We start from the raw sequence: 16,226 nt of genomic DNA, 5'->3' as shown, positions 1-16,226 counted from the left end.
TTCAAATATTAAAAAATCATGAATCAGGCCCCCCAATTCATTAAACTGGCTTAGAAGTCATTATAACTATCTTATACCTTCATCTTCATAGCAGATTAAATGAAAACACCAGATCAAAATACCCTTACACTTCAGTTTTAATGGCTTTGGCCCATCTCCAGAGCTAGGTAGCAACTGGAGCCATGTGGCTGGTTTGTCATCTGGCTCTGGTGGAGAAGCATCATATAATGTGCATAGCAGGGAGAGATAGAGAACACATTGCTAATGTCTCCAGAATTATAGGCTTCCTGTGCCTTTGTATTGTAGTGGAAATGTTGTTTGTTCAAGTATATCTCTTTCTGTGTAGCAGCCTCCATTGTAACATGACTGCAATGTGTCACTCATGTCTGATCACACTGGGAAAAATCAGTGTTGCCCCTTTTGACCTAAATAATTAGCCAACAAGGGGGGGGGGGGGGAGCTTGTAGTTTTTTTCCAATTAAGAGGAGAAATCAGTGACAGTGATGTATTTTCTTGGTTGCAGTTTTGTCTATTCACAAAGAACGTACAAAGTCCTGTGTCTCTGAATGCAGAAGGAATCAAATAGAAGGAAACAGCTTCTTTTGTTCACAGCACCAAGGGTACTCTTTTCAGCCTGCATCCCTGACCCAAAAACCTCTCCTCAGGTTTCTTTCAGGGTCAGCCACTGTGTTTTCAATTGCTCTTTCAGGCTCTGTGCAGCCCTGTGTTCCTATCCCCTACATTGCACCTTGTGTCTTCATTGACACCTGTGCAAAGTGGGGGTCAAATAGTATCAAATCAGCATGGTAGCACTTTCTGGTATGCATAGGTGTCGCATAACAACAAGAACTTCACAGTGCCTTACCCAGACTCTCTGTCTAGGAAGCTCAGCCCTTAAAGTCAGCCCTAACACCACACAGAGTTCCTGTTTGACTTTGGGCAATCACTTGATCTTCCTGTTTATCAGTTCTCCATAAATAGTGGTAATAATACTTCCTTTCCCCCACCCTTTTGTGTGTCTTGGATATTTAGAGTGTATGCATTCTGGGGCAGGGACTCTCTCTCACTACGTGTATGTACAGTGCCTAGCACATTGGACTCTGATCTCAATTGGGGCCTGTAGTGTAATGAAAACTGTGTTACAATTACAGGCTCTCACTTTAAGTTTTAAGGGGTTTTCTGGCCCTGCTTGCAAGCAAGGAGGCTCTGTTGTAAAGGGTACGATCTGGATCAAGGTGGGGTGAGTGGTGCCTCTCCGCCTTAGGGAGCAGCCTGTTTTCTCTCTGTGTTTTGTTGTTGTGAGGAAGAGTTCTGGATTCTTAGAAATAAAGTAGTGTTATGTTGCAACCTTCCAGGAAGGGTATTGGGGGGGGGGGTCCTAATACTTTGTGTACATGCTGTGAACATAACAGGGCTGTTAGGGACTTCTGTAATACAAGTCATAATCCTAATATGATCTAGACTTTCCTGATACCAACTCATAACTATGCTGTCTTAGTGACATTGCAAACAAACCTCCATGTTAGAGTGCTGATGTCTCTGTCAGATAACCATGTGCTGCTGATGAGGTCAGAGCTGTAGTATAGATAGGGCCTAAGCACCCCGCGTAGTGAGACTCAGGGGTGAAAGGACACAGAGGACTTTGTGGAGCACGAAGCTCTCTGTTTCACTGGTAGATTGCCAATGTTCTAATGTGGTTCCCCGCTCCAAAAGGAAGCATTGGAGGCACTTGATCCAGCCTTCCCCGTCAATGTCTGTACACCTGCTGTTCAATGTCAGCACAAAGCAAGGATGTCTGTATTTACATACCTGAGACCTCTGCCAATCCGTACGGCAGGTAGTTATCAATGTCAGTTTAATTACAGCTGTGCTACTGTGGTGCCATGCACAATGACATATTCTATTATTGTCTCATATGTGGGTCTCTTATCCCAGTAGGAGTCATGCTGTTGTCAGCGCTAACATCACAGGCCCCACCCTGAATCCTCCTTAGCTCTGTTTGTGGGACTAATGGCAAAGTAGGTAATACGCTGCTGGTTCTATGCAAGGCTGGGGAACTCCACAAACCTAAACTGGCGCCATCACTCCCAGCACTGCTGCCAAAAAATGAGACAGTGAGGAGAAACGTGTGTTTGAAACAGTGCTCAAAAAAGATAGGGATCAAGCTGGCTTCAGGAATCCTCATGGCCCCCTACAGACTATTCGTGCCCATGCGCAGCCTGGGGTATGGGGCATGCTCACCAGCCCCCTGATGCTAGTGTAACCCAGGGCCTATAACACATGCTCACTAATGGGTTACAAACAATACCCTAAACTTGTGCCATGGATCTGCTTCTATGTTGCAAAGCAGTGTGTCAGATAGTGAATGTGTGTGTGTTCACCTGTAACATCTGCCCACCTGTGCTTGCATGGATGATACGCAGGTGAGTGGGTATGAAACCCTTGCCCGCTACCAGCCTGAATTCATTGACAACTTCACTGAGATGGCACAAAGATGGTAGCAGCGGCACAACAGGGCCGCCTCCTCTCTATCCCCTTCTGAACTGTGGGATTTCAGAGCCCCACGCTCAAACAGTAGCAAACCAGGAAATGTTCAGATAAGATCTCCCCACAAGGGATGGTAGCGTGACAGGAAAAAGCAAGCCACAGGCTCACCAAACGCAGGAAGGGCTCCGTTAAGCTGCTGCTTTACACACAAACACAACACAACCTTAACTCTGCCCCCTAGGGATGCCAGCACCTTGTAGTCTCGCTCTTGTGGGAGCTGGGTAAAACAACAATGGACTTGTTTAGGACACACTTTGGGATGCCACCAACATGACTTTCATGGGAAGCAATAATATGGACACCACCTAGAAAATAAGGGCAACCTAGAGAACCATAACACAGAACCCTAGAGAAAGAAACCAAATTCATCAACATGACACTCAGAAGCCTGAACAGACCAGCACAAGTCTGAAATAAATGGCCGAAACTGGTGGATGCCTAGGCACCTGAGGGTGCAGGAAGACAAAGAAGATACTAATAGCAAATCAAAATCAAAATGAAGCAGTTTGATCAATCCAAAATGAAATGGGGTTTTGGGGCAATTTTCAGGGAATTACAGAATGAAACCTGAACATTTTGAATCAGAATGAAAACAAATTTTAAAATTTCAAAATCCTTCACACAACAGCATTTCCGTTCGCTGCACAGCCTTAGTGGTTAGCCATTTGAATGGGGACCGTGTGGCTGAAACAAAGAGAAGAGGCAGCTCCATGTGCCCTGCATGATGTCTGCCAACCAGCTGCAATTACTCCTGAACCCTTGGGTGCTGGGTACTGTACACAGCTACATAAAGAGAGAGTCCCTGGCTCCAGGAGTTGACAATCCTTGTGTCAAACTGATGCACAGAGAGTCCTGTAGGACTGCATTAATAGGGGCCCTGATCCGGAATTGTAATGGACATAAAGACAATATTGTTAGGGGCAGGTAAGGTTGCATGATTGCCATAAAGGACAGAATTAAGGATGTGGTTGTGTTATATTTTTAAAATCTTTCAGTTTTTCAATTCTAATCTGGATGGTCATGTCCCTTTACCTATCTTTTGCATTATTCTGCGTCTTTGCAGGTTGGATTTAATCAACAAACTGGTCTTTGCAAATATCTTTGCTTCTAATAATTTCCTTGTGCCCCATTTAGCCACCTTCGTCACTTTTATTGTAGATAGCTGCTAGTCACTGTCATAGGTGCTGGAACTAGGGGTGCGGGGGGTGCTGCAGCACCCCCTGCTTGAAGTGGTTTCCATCCCATACAGGGTTTAGTTTGGTTTAACAGCTCTCAACACCCCACTCAAAAATTGTTCCATCATCCCCGGCCACTGTCATCTGCGCATGCCACAAAAGGGGTACCCAAGGACATAGTCCTGGAAACACAACAAAATCTTACTGTCTCAGCCTCCTAGTTTCTAGTTTAGTGTTTTGGGGACACCTTGCGGCTGTAAGGAGCCACTGCAGAAATTGATGTAGTTAAAACTTGGATAGAGAGAGGGGAGAGGAGAGAAAAGTAGAGTGAAAACTATGGTTGTGGGTAACGATTTTTCTGCATTGAGTGGGATGATACTCCTAGACTAGTGATAACACCAGCATTCAACTGTGAAACATCTCAGATGGGTCTTGTAAAATTCTCCTTACTCAGTAGCCTAGGCAAGCAGGGTTTTCTTTGATGGGAAGAAAAATAGCAACAAGGTGCACTGCTCTATGTTAGTCTGGACTTGGTAGATTTTCATGTTTAGTTTGCAAGGTGCCTTAAATAAATGAGGTGAAGAAGCAGAGGCTGAGTGAATCTGGAATCTCATGAGATCCATCATAGGGGGAGTATTCCAGTGGTGAAACACTGACACTTTCACACTATCTAGTCCTGCTGCTGGGGTTTCATTTGGATGGAAGCAGTGAAGAAATCTTGGTAATGTTCTCTCACTCGTTTGCGCTGTGGTTCTGTAGAAGTGGGGGAAGCTACTGAGGCAGGAGGCTGAATTTAGGGGAAATGCACGTAATCTGTCATTGAGGGTAGATGTATACAACCCAGAGAGATGCTGTCCACACTGTAGCATTGAAGAGGCTCTGCCTGGCCTCAAACCTGCCACTATATAGCAGACAGGTTTCAAAACAAATGTACTATTTGCTACTAATTACTCTCCCTAGAGCCAGATATTACTTTTTAAAAACAAGGAGAAAAAGAGGCTGATGGGATGCTGCATATCTGGAACAAAAGGTGAGCCACTTGGCTTGTGTGTCTTTAATTGCACAAGAGTTTGTTCAGCTGCTACTGCCAAAAAAAACTGTGCCTCTCCAATCTGCTATAATCTTTCAAGCATAATCACAAAATAGTGGATATAGGAGAACAGGTTGGAATAGTTTATTTAGGCATTCAAGGAGCCTTTGACAGTCCCTCACAAAAACCTATTAAGGAAATTAAGTAGTCATGGGATGACAGGCAAAGTATGGTCATGGATTAAAAACTAAGTAATAGAGAACAGAGTAGGGACAAATGGCCAGTTTTCAACATAGCAGACAGCCAATAGCAGAGTGCCCAAGGATCTGCATTAGGACCATTATTATGATCTGGAAAAGAGAGTGAGCAAGGAGGTAGCAAGAAGTCCAGATGGCACAATTATTTGGGTTAGTCAGGACTAGAGAACAATGTGAAGAACGCAGCATGAGAGCAGATTGACAAATGCAAAGTGATGCACACTACAAGAAATAATCTGAGCCATTCATATGCTTTGCTGGGATCTAAAATTAAGCATCACTCAGAAAACAGAGCTGGCTCTCATTCAGTGAAGACCTCTGCTCAATGAGCAAATAAAGAAAAGCAAACAAACTGTTAAGGGATAAAAAGGATGGGGCAGAGAATCATACTACAATTAGGTTAGTAGAGGTTCACCCTCACCTGGGATATTGAGTTCAGTTCTGGTCACCCCATTTCTAGAAATCAGAAGTAATAGATATAAAGGGAATTCTGAGACAGGAACAAAAAATGTCTAGAGGCCTGCAGAGACTTCATAGATAGACAGAAGAGACTGGGATTGTTTAGTTTGGAAAGGGAACATGGCAGAGGACAATACAAGTGACAAGTACAGAGAAGGTCAGGAGGTTTTCCTATTTATCTTCCCATTTTGCAAGGGGACAGTTAATGAAATAAGGCAACCTATTTAAAATCAATAAAAGGACACATCTCCCCTCACCCTCTCCCCCATATTTAATCTGTGGAATTCATTGCCACAAGATCTCAAGAATACAAAAAAGGGTCAGACCCATGGATAACGAGAGCATCCTTACTTACACTAGAGAGGGCAACAACGATAAGGGATCTGAACCCTCGTGCTGCCAATTGCTCAGAGTTGGGAAAAAATTATTGCCCACAGTAGAGTTTCTTTCTCTAGAGCAGCTAGTTCTGGCCACTGGGAAACAGCGTATTGGAGGAGCGGGAGCTCCAGGCTGACACTGTGCAGCTGTTCTTTTGTTACTCTAAGTGATAAGAAGTTGGCAAGGACATACTATCTTTTAACAGATAAAGACCCATCTTCCTGGCACTGACTGAGATATAGGGAGTAGCTCCCAAGGAACCAGGCAAGGCTCATGGGAGCCCTGCTAAGGACACCGATCCCAGATCTGGGCTGGGGAGATGCAGATCCTCTCTAGGTGCATTTATAATATGATGATGGGACTTGCACATTACCCAGAACTGCCTAGATGAGGCCAGCCTAGCGTCCTGGGGTGTAGCAAAGACATTGCGTAGACAGCTCTTGCTCCAGATGACTGCTCAGTACTCTGAAATCCTGATCGTTTTCCTCACTGCACCAGTGGGGCCATGTCACTAAACCAGATTTATGGTGAAAAAGGAAACATATGGATGCGGGGCCCTGGCAGGTCCCTTCATGTCACTGTGGGCAGAAGAAACCATCAGCCTCCAAGTTTGGTTCTCTTCAATGTATGATGATGCCACCCATCCACGACTCCCAGCTCCTATTTGCTCTGCCGCTTAGAGGCTGTACACTTTCCGTGGCCCTGGCTCCAACTAGAGCAGGGTTCCTCTCCTCAGTGTCTGTTTAGCATCATTACAGCAGCTGCAGGAGAGAATATTCCCAGGAAGAAGAGGCTGTAAACAGCTTCTGGCTAAACCTCAAAGCAAGGCCAAGGCTCCAGCCCCACCACTGCTATTCCTGTTGCAGCATGGGGAGAAGGTGCCACAAACCCCAGACCAGAGCACAAGAGTGTAGCCATGTGGGGCTGTGAGGGGTTGTGGCTGTTGCTTCTCTATTTAACGCCCTTCTTTGTTCGGTCTTCAGAATTTTGCCAGCTCAACCCCGAAGTTGGCCCCTGTAGGGCAGTGTTGCCAAGGGATTTCTATAATTCTACATCCAAGTCCTCTGACAATTATACTGCAGAGGTAACAGTAATAGCTTCATCCTGCTAGAGAAAGTCTCCAGCCCAGTGCAGGTTGCTGAATGTGACCCAACCCCTTCCCCCCCAAAAAACCCAACCCCATGTGGCCAATCAGAACCTGTTCAGAGCTAAATGAATCATTCATAACTTTGGCCTCTCTTTCTATGAATAAATTTTGGTCTGTAGCTGATTCTGAGTATCACTGTGGAAATTCAAGATCTTTTGATCAGCTACATTGTCAAGTGATACATTTCTGTTCCAACTGGACGAGAGCGACTCTTGGAATCAGGATCCAGGGTAAATAATCACAATTACACTTACATTTTCTTTCCACAAATATTCTCCAAGATTCCATTAAAATTCAGTTTTAGCAACACTCCAGAGCAGTTATCATACTCCTGGCAAATGAACACCAAAGGACTGAGTCCAACCTCCAAGAAAACATATGGAAAACTTCAAAGAAGTATTTGGGAACGTTTTTTCAGTTCTCTGCCTTGAATAACGAATGCCAAAAACTGAAAGATGCCCACATCTGCATTCACACGTTCACATGAGCTGTCTGTGCACAAATCAGATCCTTGTGCCTTTGCACCCATTTACTCCTCGTGCCCTCCCTAGAGACAGAACCCTGGGAGAGCTGCCCTTCTGCCAAATCTTTCAGCCCCTGGGGAACAAAGACCCCCCACCTCACTGCAGTTCCCCATGCTAAGTGAAATGTAATTAAATCTCATACTTCAGAACGTAAACTGATCCAGGCAGGGGTCAGGCAAGACTTTAATATCTATGTGCAGCATTGCCCCATTGGCAAGGGCCACAATGTGGAATTGTTAGCTTCTCCTGAAGTCTCACCGACAGGCACTGACTACTGCTGCATGCAGGACATACCCATGGCCTGGTTCAAAATGGCAGGCGGTGAGATACTGGAGTAGATAGGATCAGTGCTCTGCTAAATTCTGTGCAATCCTTCAATTGTGTCTCCACACTCCTCTATGTTCACTCTCCAGCTGAACTTTGAGAGTTCCTTGCTGACTCCAGCCCCTGCAACTCTTATGCTGACCTACTCCTGCAATGTCACTACCAAGAAGGGTGGACAACTGTTCATTTATGGTGGTTGCCAGGGCAACAAAAACAGATCTGCCATTGAAGTGGAACATTTCCAGGCAAGGGGATAAGAGGGGACTTAACCGAGAAGCCCAGCTCCACAGCTGGCCCAGGAAAGGATCCAGGAGTGAGAACGACTGTCCCTACTGGGCAGGGCTGACATGGGAGGCTAAACCAGGGGACAGAAGAAGCTGGAACCCTCCACCTTTCAGCTACAAAAAAAGAACAGCACAGGCCTACAAAACAGCTCAGATTTATTTCTGGTACCTTTTTACAGAACATAAATTACCCCTCCCCAGAACAGGACTATCACACCTCTTTCCTGATCACTTGGCTCTGCACTTCCCTGTGATCACGGAGCTTTGGGACTACAATTCCCAGCAGCCTCTTAACTGGTGGAAGTTATCCCTGCCGTCTTGGCTTCAAGGGCTCCAAGAGATAGAGGTACACGAGGCAGCAGGAGATAAGGCAGCAATGTTTTCCTGTCCTCTCACAATCTCCCTGCAAGTCCTGGCTGTAGCACCTCCCACTGAAGCCCACATTACATGCCCACTGCATTGGATTCTCTCAGAGGGGTGGAACCCCTCTGACTTTGCGGATGATATTGGCCAGTCGCTTGGCCAGACCTCCCCTGCTTGGCTCTTCCACATGGAAGGTTCTGGTCAGTAGGTTGTAGAAGGAGCCATAGCACACGGCCACCACAGTGCAGGTCAGGCAGATGACGTTATATGGCATGCTGAAGTCAGGCGTTGGCAAGTTCACCAGCAGCGGCTCCGTGTAGAGACGCACAAAGTAGCTGGAGCCATCGGAAGAAGGAAATCTGGAGATGGAAGCAGGAGGGGAAACATCACTCCACGCAAAACATTCCAGCAGGATCCTTCTTAGTGCGATGGTGAGCAATGTTGCCCACCTGCTCTGACAGCAACCCTAAAGGTGCACTTGTTATACCCCGCTTAGAAGCTGGGCCCTTCTCTCCAGCCAGCATTAGAGACATCTGCCGGGTCATCTCTGATGACCCATCATGAATCTGAGCCCCCTTGGGAGAGGCTGACAGCACCCAAGGGAAAAGCACACACAGGAGGAATAGTCCTGTGCCCAAATGAACTATCCCAGACCAAGTGCAGGGCTTACAGGGGAAGCCACTCTACAAACTCTGCAGGTTCACGTTGAACCTATGGCTGCCCTGCCTGAGAACAAGCACACAGAGATGGTTGTATGTGGCCTTCTCATTCCTCCCACTCCAGGAACTAGCCAATCCCCTCACATGGGCTCCTAAGGAGTGGAGTTTGTGGCTCAGATTCTGAACACATCACTGAGAAGCCTACTGAGTAACTCTACAGGGAACTGAGTGCTGGCACATGTAGATTAGCACCTACCAGGTGTGAGATCCATGTGCAGCAAGTGCCTAGGAATTCCAGCCCAACACAAGCAACCCCTCCCTTTCCTCCATGGCCCGAGACAAGGTTCACTCACAGTGAGGTGAAGAGAGGACTCTGCTCTGCATCCTCTGCCTTCATTGCTATGACACTTGGCACCAGGGCACTCAGGACAGATGGACTAAGGAGACAAAAAGCAGCAACAGAGTCTGAAAGATGTAGTCTTCAGTCATGCTAGAAAACAAATGGCAAACAACACACACACACCAGGAGCCAAGCGTTATGTGCGGCATTGGGCCCAGAACCCGTGACGGGTCTAGAAAGGGAAAGCCCCGCAGAAGCCTGGCCCACAGTATGTAAGTTACCCCAAAGCAGGGGCACATAGCTTTACCTCACATAAAAGCCGTGGTTGGGGTCAGGGGTATACTCTGTCCACTTCAGTAAGGCTCTCTCGAACTGGATGGTGATCTTGGTGACAGAGTTTGCTGGGAGCTGGATCAGCATCTCCAGCAGATGGGGCCGCCTTCGGTCCTGAGCCGGCTGGTAGTGGATATAACCTACCACCAAAGACAGTCACATGTCACCCTGCTGGGAACCTTCCCCACTAACACAGACTGCACTGAGCGATACTGTTGCCTCCACCCTGTCCTACAAGAGAGGGCACAAGATTACACCCACCTCACACAACCCTTCCCTATGGCTTCTGCTCTCCCCACTTAGAGCATGAACTCCTTAGGGCTGGGTTCTGGACAGTCAGGGCTCAGCATATAATTCACAGGGACAACATTAAAAAGCAAAAGATGCTCAAGTTGACCAGTTCTCACTAGCCCAAAACAACACACAAAGATAAACATGATTCTCATGTCAGAAAGGCTCTGTGACGAATATCCAGGATGCCTCTCCCCATCTACTCAGACACCGCTGTAAGGGAAGAAGTTCTCACCCACCCCTGCTCCACATCCCCATGGAGGATAATGGAACACCCCCAGACAGACTGTTCTGTGTATGTCCACTACCAACCCAGCCCCTTTCCTCTTAAAGTGTAATGCTCATGAGAGCATGGCTATAACTGAACTGATATGTACAAGTTTCCTGAACACACAGCTCTGCTCAGACACCCCAATGCTGGCTTGCTGTTATTCCAGCCCTGGGACTCTCCTGAGCCGATGCTGCTGTTAGTGCTAAACTTGAGGGTATATTTCTGAAGTTAGCTTTCCACAATAGCACAGTGTACAAGGAGCTCACACTGAACCCCTGGTGACCTGGGCAGGGATTGATCGGTCTCTGGAATGAGACCCTGGTGCCAGAGGAGTCTGCACAGTGTGTATTCCTTACTTGGTTTGTTTTCTTTTCCCTTGGTGGTGATGACCAAAGTGTGAACGTAGAGTCTCAGGTACCAGGGCACGGTCTCCAATAGTATCACAGGGAAAGCCCGGTATGGGTGGGTGTTATAAATCAGGGTGCTTATTTCTCCTGTCTGCAGGCCATATCCACTCACATAGCGCTGAGCATGGAGCACAGGTGTTGACAGATCCACTGCAACAGGGAAATCAAACAGGGGCTAGTAACACCAAAGCCCAGCTGTAACTCTGAACACAAGAATACTGTTATCCACCCAACAAGGAGCTGAGAGGCCGGGGGCACGTCCCTTTCACATGGCTCCTACTGCCTCCCATCTCACATGGAGCAGAAGAGAGAGCAAGGGGCAGTTTCTGCCTCACACCCCAGCACAGAGTGGGATGGAGGAAGGGTCTCCTGAATGTTGCTGCTCTATGTCTCTCCCCAGCAAGAAGCATGCAGTCCTCTCCTCCTTCTCAGGGCCCACACAGTGACTAACAGCAGCAAGAGTTTGAGTATCCCCATCCCAGGTTGGCATATTAAGAACTGGTTGGGTGGGGGGAGCTGGAGTTATGCACCGTGCAGGTACAATGAAGCCATTAGTCACTCACAGCTGTCCTGGGGCCGTTTCCATTTCAGCTGCACGTTGAGGCTGCGAGACACATTAAAGAGCGAGGGGCTCAGTAAGTCGTAGACTGCATAGGTTCTCCTGTCTCCTTGGACAGATGCTTCATGCACAGACAGTGGAAGTGGGGTCACCTCCAGCAGTTCGTTCTCCTGAGAATGTAAGCAGAGCACATAGGAGGAAAGGCAACTCCTGCATTAACCAGTAGACAGAAAGGCGGTCCTTAGCATTCCCTGTCATGGAAATGACTGGCCTGTACTCTGTCTAGGAACGCTCCCTCGGCACAGGCCCAGCTCAGGACCTTCCATAACACTACTGTAGTATCTCCATTTCTGGACAGTACTATAGTAATTTTACTCTTTCAACAAATAGACATCTGCCCAACTCACAACAGGAATCCTTTCATCAAGAATCCCATCCCTGCAGGGAGCTCTGGGTGACGGCATGCCAGGGCAGTTCCATCTCTGCACTCTGGTGCGATTGGAGACAGCAGAGAATGCTGCAGGGAATCCAAATTCCTTCTAACAGGATGCTATGTCACGGTACTAGGCAGGACAATGAACAGGAAGTGTTACCTGGGTCTTACTGGAAATATCAACATAGATTTTACTCTCAGACGCAAGAGGACAAGCTTCAGTGATAGTGCGTGAGAACATCTTGAAAAGGGACCAGTCTGGAGAAGACAGACACAAAGAGAGGTCAACCAGGATGTGAGCAAATGAGGCTAGTGCACTCACAGAACACAACAAACTGCAGATAATTCCAATTACCTCTCTTCCCTTGACCAATGGAGAAGGTGTCAAAGACCACGGTGAGGGTCTGTCTAAGCTCCCAGGAGACACTCAGACACGAAGCATCCTGGAGGATAAGACAAACCAGAGACTGTGTTCAACACAAACCCACCTTCCAGAAGGGCAAGACTCATCACAAGAGGGAGATGGGGCTATAACAGGGTCATAAGACACACTGCAGGGCCCAGATGGAGTGGAGAAGGACAACATATCAGTTAAATGTGCGTGGATTAAGTCCCAACCAGCCTATTTCACAAGGGCCAGGGCAGAGCTGTTCCCTGCAGTGTATTCTCCAGGGCTTTGTCTGGTATAGTTTACCAACCCAAATCATTAGGAAATGCTTCCTGGTGTTCCATCTACATGTTCATTCCTAAAGCATCAAGGGTCTTATCAGCCTGTCCAGAAATGCCACGCTACTCCCAGCTTTTGGACACTAGTGATGGTGCTCACCCTGCAGATGGGGCGGATATGCACTGCTTGGGAGTGGTAACTGCTGTGGAACAAACGTTCAGCCTTCAGCAACACAGCAAGACCAGCCTGCAGACAGTGAAGGAGAAAACATCATTGAATCATACGTAACCACCACCAAGCTATCAGGCACCTCAAACTTTCAAAGAGCCCAGCAGAGGCTTCACCTCTCACCAAGTATCCCAGCTCCACCTGCTCCTACTGAGATGGGAGCAGGACTCCAATGGGAGTTACAGCAATGCAGTAACATTTGCTCTTTGGGAACCCAGCTCCAAAGACTCTGGCTATGACCTGATCAGGCAGTGGAAAGCCTAGGATTTGCCCTCACCTTTGAACCACATGGCAGCAGCTTTTTCCAAGGCGTGAGGTTCTCAGTACAGACGACCTCCCGGGGCAAGACGGCATATCTCAGGAGATGGTGATCTGTAACTGGGATGGGGGAGTGGAGGGTTAGTAGCCTGGTGTTAGTCTGACCACGTGCACCAAAGCAACACTCCTCAAAGCTGATCAATCTCTGAAGAATCCCATGAGCTCTGTGGAAAAGGGAGGAGACCACTGCAGGGCCACTTCATCAAACAATGGATCTGAGGGGACAGCTGTATGTATCTCCAACATATAGGAAAAAACCCTCTGATCTAGTTTCTGGAAGAACAGCCTGCAAGCTTCCAGTCCTCATTACTTTCTACAGTTCTTTGGACAGAGGGGCCTGAATAACTTCAGGTATGGAAGTTATTCTATTCAGGTTCTTATCAGAGGGCCTTTAAGGTCACTGGTTCAAATCGAGCTGAGTTTGGTGGGGACTAGAAGCTGCTTCCAGCTGCCTGTATGAAGTTAGTTTGACATTTCAGTTCAGTTCCTAGTCTGCAGGTATCTGCATCACAATTGGCACTAACTGACCCCCTTGTCAGCAGTCTCAGAAAAGAGGAAGAGGACCGAATGAGCCAGAGTACCTAAATTCCCCCCCTTTCTCCTAAAAGTGGTCCCTTCAGGTGAGGAATGAGACCCTGGTGGGGGTGAATCTAGCATGGCTGCTGCCCATGCTGCGTATGTCCTGTGGGCATAGGTGGTTTCAGTTTCTAGAGCTGTCTGATACCTCACCACTTCCAAATTCACTTAGAAGACCTATACTTAGGATGTTAGCATAACCAAGAGTTCTCCCAGGACCTGCATCCAGACCCTGCCCTCAGTACCACAGCAACAGTGAAGTGAACCGTCAACAATGAAGCATTCCCCCACAGAGCAAAGCAAGCCCTTTCACACAGGTCCTGTCTCACCATTGGCCAAACCCAGAGGTTTGAATGATGCAGTTGGAGTGACGGTGTTGGTGGAATCAATGAAGTTCAGAGAGGCACAGAATATCCCTGAGAGGATGTTACTAAGTTCTGTCCAGGCTTTATCAACACTGAATGAGAAATATAAGAGGCAACAAGTTACACAACGGTCTCTCTCCCCCAAATCTATATGGGTCTGTTTGAAATTAAAAGTTTGTATAGTGTATTTGATAAATGAATAGATCATTGTAAAGAGAGCACTGTTAATAAATGTGTAAATATCACTACTGGAGCCTTAACCAAACAATAAAACAAGGGCTTTGGAGACAGCCAGAAAGAAATGAGGTTATTGAGCAGTGACACTGGAAGGAGGTTTATGAAAGTAAGCTAGAGATGATATTTCTCAGCACACAAAGACTACAAAGGTATCATGGTTGGGGTGGGAAGAGGAGAAATAGAATCTTGTCAATGTACAGCCCACAAAATAATTACACTTGCTCCAATAGTGAATACAAATATTCTTTACAGAACATCACAGATGTGCATAGTACATTGCAAACACAGGGTCAGATCCTGGCACCCTTAGAATGAATAGTAACTTATTTCACACTTTCTTCCAAACATCTAGAACATTACAAATTCTCCCGTGTGAGTGCAGTTCTCTAACCCAAGGGAGACCACACTGCAGCCCAATCTACAGTGCAGCTAACAGCCAGACTATAGGTGACAGTAGATGACGGAGAACGATATGTTGGGACCTGTAGGGCCAAATTAACCAATGAAATAAAAAGATGCAATGCAGTTTATTTATAGGTGTTTCTATGCCCTCATTACCATAATATCCAAGCATGCCCATTTATGCCAGCAGATGAATCACCCCACAATATTTAGAGGCTACTGATCAGTATTAAAAAGGTGAGTAATTGCAATATAGTCCATTGGGTGTCAGTCAGGTGTGGCCCTTGGGCTGATGGGAAGAGGCCAATGCCACCATTGGGTGGGTGAAGCTTGGGCATTGCCCCCAGCTGTAACTTTCTTTTAGAATGGTTACTGTGGTACCATCCAAGACACTTACTCAGTGACAGAGTCCTGGAACCAGACCCAGAGCTCGGCCCCGGCTGGAGCTTGCAAGTAGGGTTGTCCCCAGGTCCGTGTTCGCCAGAAGCCCTGAGTGAGGGACAGGTGCAGCTCTCGCACCAAGTACTTGGAGATGAGCTGACCCAGAGCCTTGGGGAAGAGCCTGTAGTGAGAGACTGCCGGGAGCAGAGTGAACGGCACACGTGCACGGTGAGTCCAGGAGATCGTGTGCCCAGTCATCCCGTACCACCCAGCGCCCCGACGGCCCTGAACCGAGCCTCAGCCCACCATTCATCCTGCCTCACGGCTCCCTGGTGCCGCACAGCCCCGGGCACTGAGGCAGGACGGAAACGGACCAGCTCCCCCCAGCCCAGGTTACCAACCCCGCCCCAGGGCTCGCCCACCACAATCCAGCCCCGCTCCTCACCTCCCTCCCGGTGCAGCTCCGAGTCCCAGCGGGCCCGGAACTGGAAGGTGGCGGCGAGGTCCCCGGAAGGGAGCGGGCTGAGCAGCAGCTCCTCCCGCAGGCTGTCCCGAGGGGGCCCCGTCGAGCCGCCCGGAGACCCCAGCAGCAGCAGCAGCAAGAGCCCCAGCACCGCAGCTACAGCCCCCGCCATCCTCCACACTTCCGCTTCCGGCCCGCTCACCCAATGGGGAGGCACTTCCGGCACCGACCACCTCGAGCCTGCCGGGAAAGGCGGGGGCGGGTCGAGAGGGTTGCTCAGGGACTTCAAGCAGAAACGGGGCGGGGCCTTAGTTCAGCCCCGCACCAGCAGCCTGTTGCCGCGGTGACCCTGAGTTCCCCAGCGCGCATGACGGGGTCTGGCGCGGCCGCGGGGGGCACAGGCGCGACACACGTGCCTGTCGCGGGGCGCGCGCCGCCGCACCCCCTGGGTCTGCTCCGGGTCTGCACGCCGCTCTCCGCAGCGGGGAGTCCCCGCTCTGGCCTGATCAGCCCTTGGGGCCGGGGAGCCCGGTTAGTGTTGCTTTCAATGGGACATGGGCCCACCGAGAACTGACAGGACGGCGACCCACCAAGGGCCTCACGCAGGCCATGGGGCAGCGACAGAGGGGGGGCTTTGGGTCACCTTCCAGCCTGCTCTGGGTCTGGACTGGATCTGATGCAGTGCCTTAGGTACAAAATGCTCCTTATCTTATTCCCTGCCCCGAGCTAGTTAGTACCCCTAACCTAGAGTCACACTGGAACTTGTTCCCCAGAGTTGAAGGCCTCTGTACCCCGTTGCCTAACTGCA

The 16,226-nt window shown here is 48.5% G+C and overlaps 1 protein-coding gene across 1 annotated transcript; it reads right to left on the bottom strand.

The window, feature by feature from the left end:
• Positions 1 to 8,264: 8,264 nt before the first annotated feature.
• On the bottom strand, positions 8,265 to 15,590 carry PIGT (phosphatidylinositol glycan anchor biosynthesis class T). The gene is made up of 12 exons (XM_054045885.1): positions 15,401 to 15,590; positions 14,972 to 15,149; positions 13,900 to 14,027; positions 12,954 to 13,054; positions 12,608 to 12,694; positions 12,137 to 12,224; positions 11,942 to 12,039; positions 11,353 to 11,518; positions 10,739 to 10,939; positions 9,795 to 9,960; positions 9,501 to 9,584; positions 8,265 to 8,847 (listed from the first exon to the last, which is right to left on the bottom strand). Exons 1-12 carry the CDS (start codon positions 15,588 to 15,590, stop codon positions 8,595 to 8,597), a joined length of 1,740 nt encoding a protein of 579 aa, XP_053901860.1. The 3' UTR covers positions 8,265 to 8,594.
• Positions 15,591 to 16,226: the final 636 nt, after the last annotated feature.

Source organism: Malaclemys terrapin, chromosome 12, assembly GCF_027887155.1.
Source record: "Malaclemys terrapin pileata isolate rMalTer1 chromosome 12, rMalTer1.hap1, whole genome shotgun sequence".
Taxonomy (NCBI): domain Eukaryota; kingdom Metazoa; phylum Chordata; order Testudines; family Emydidae; genus Malaclemys; species Malaclemys terrapin.
This window is presented reverse-complemented; position numbering and strand designations above follow the sequence as displayed.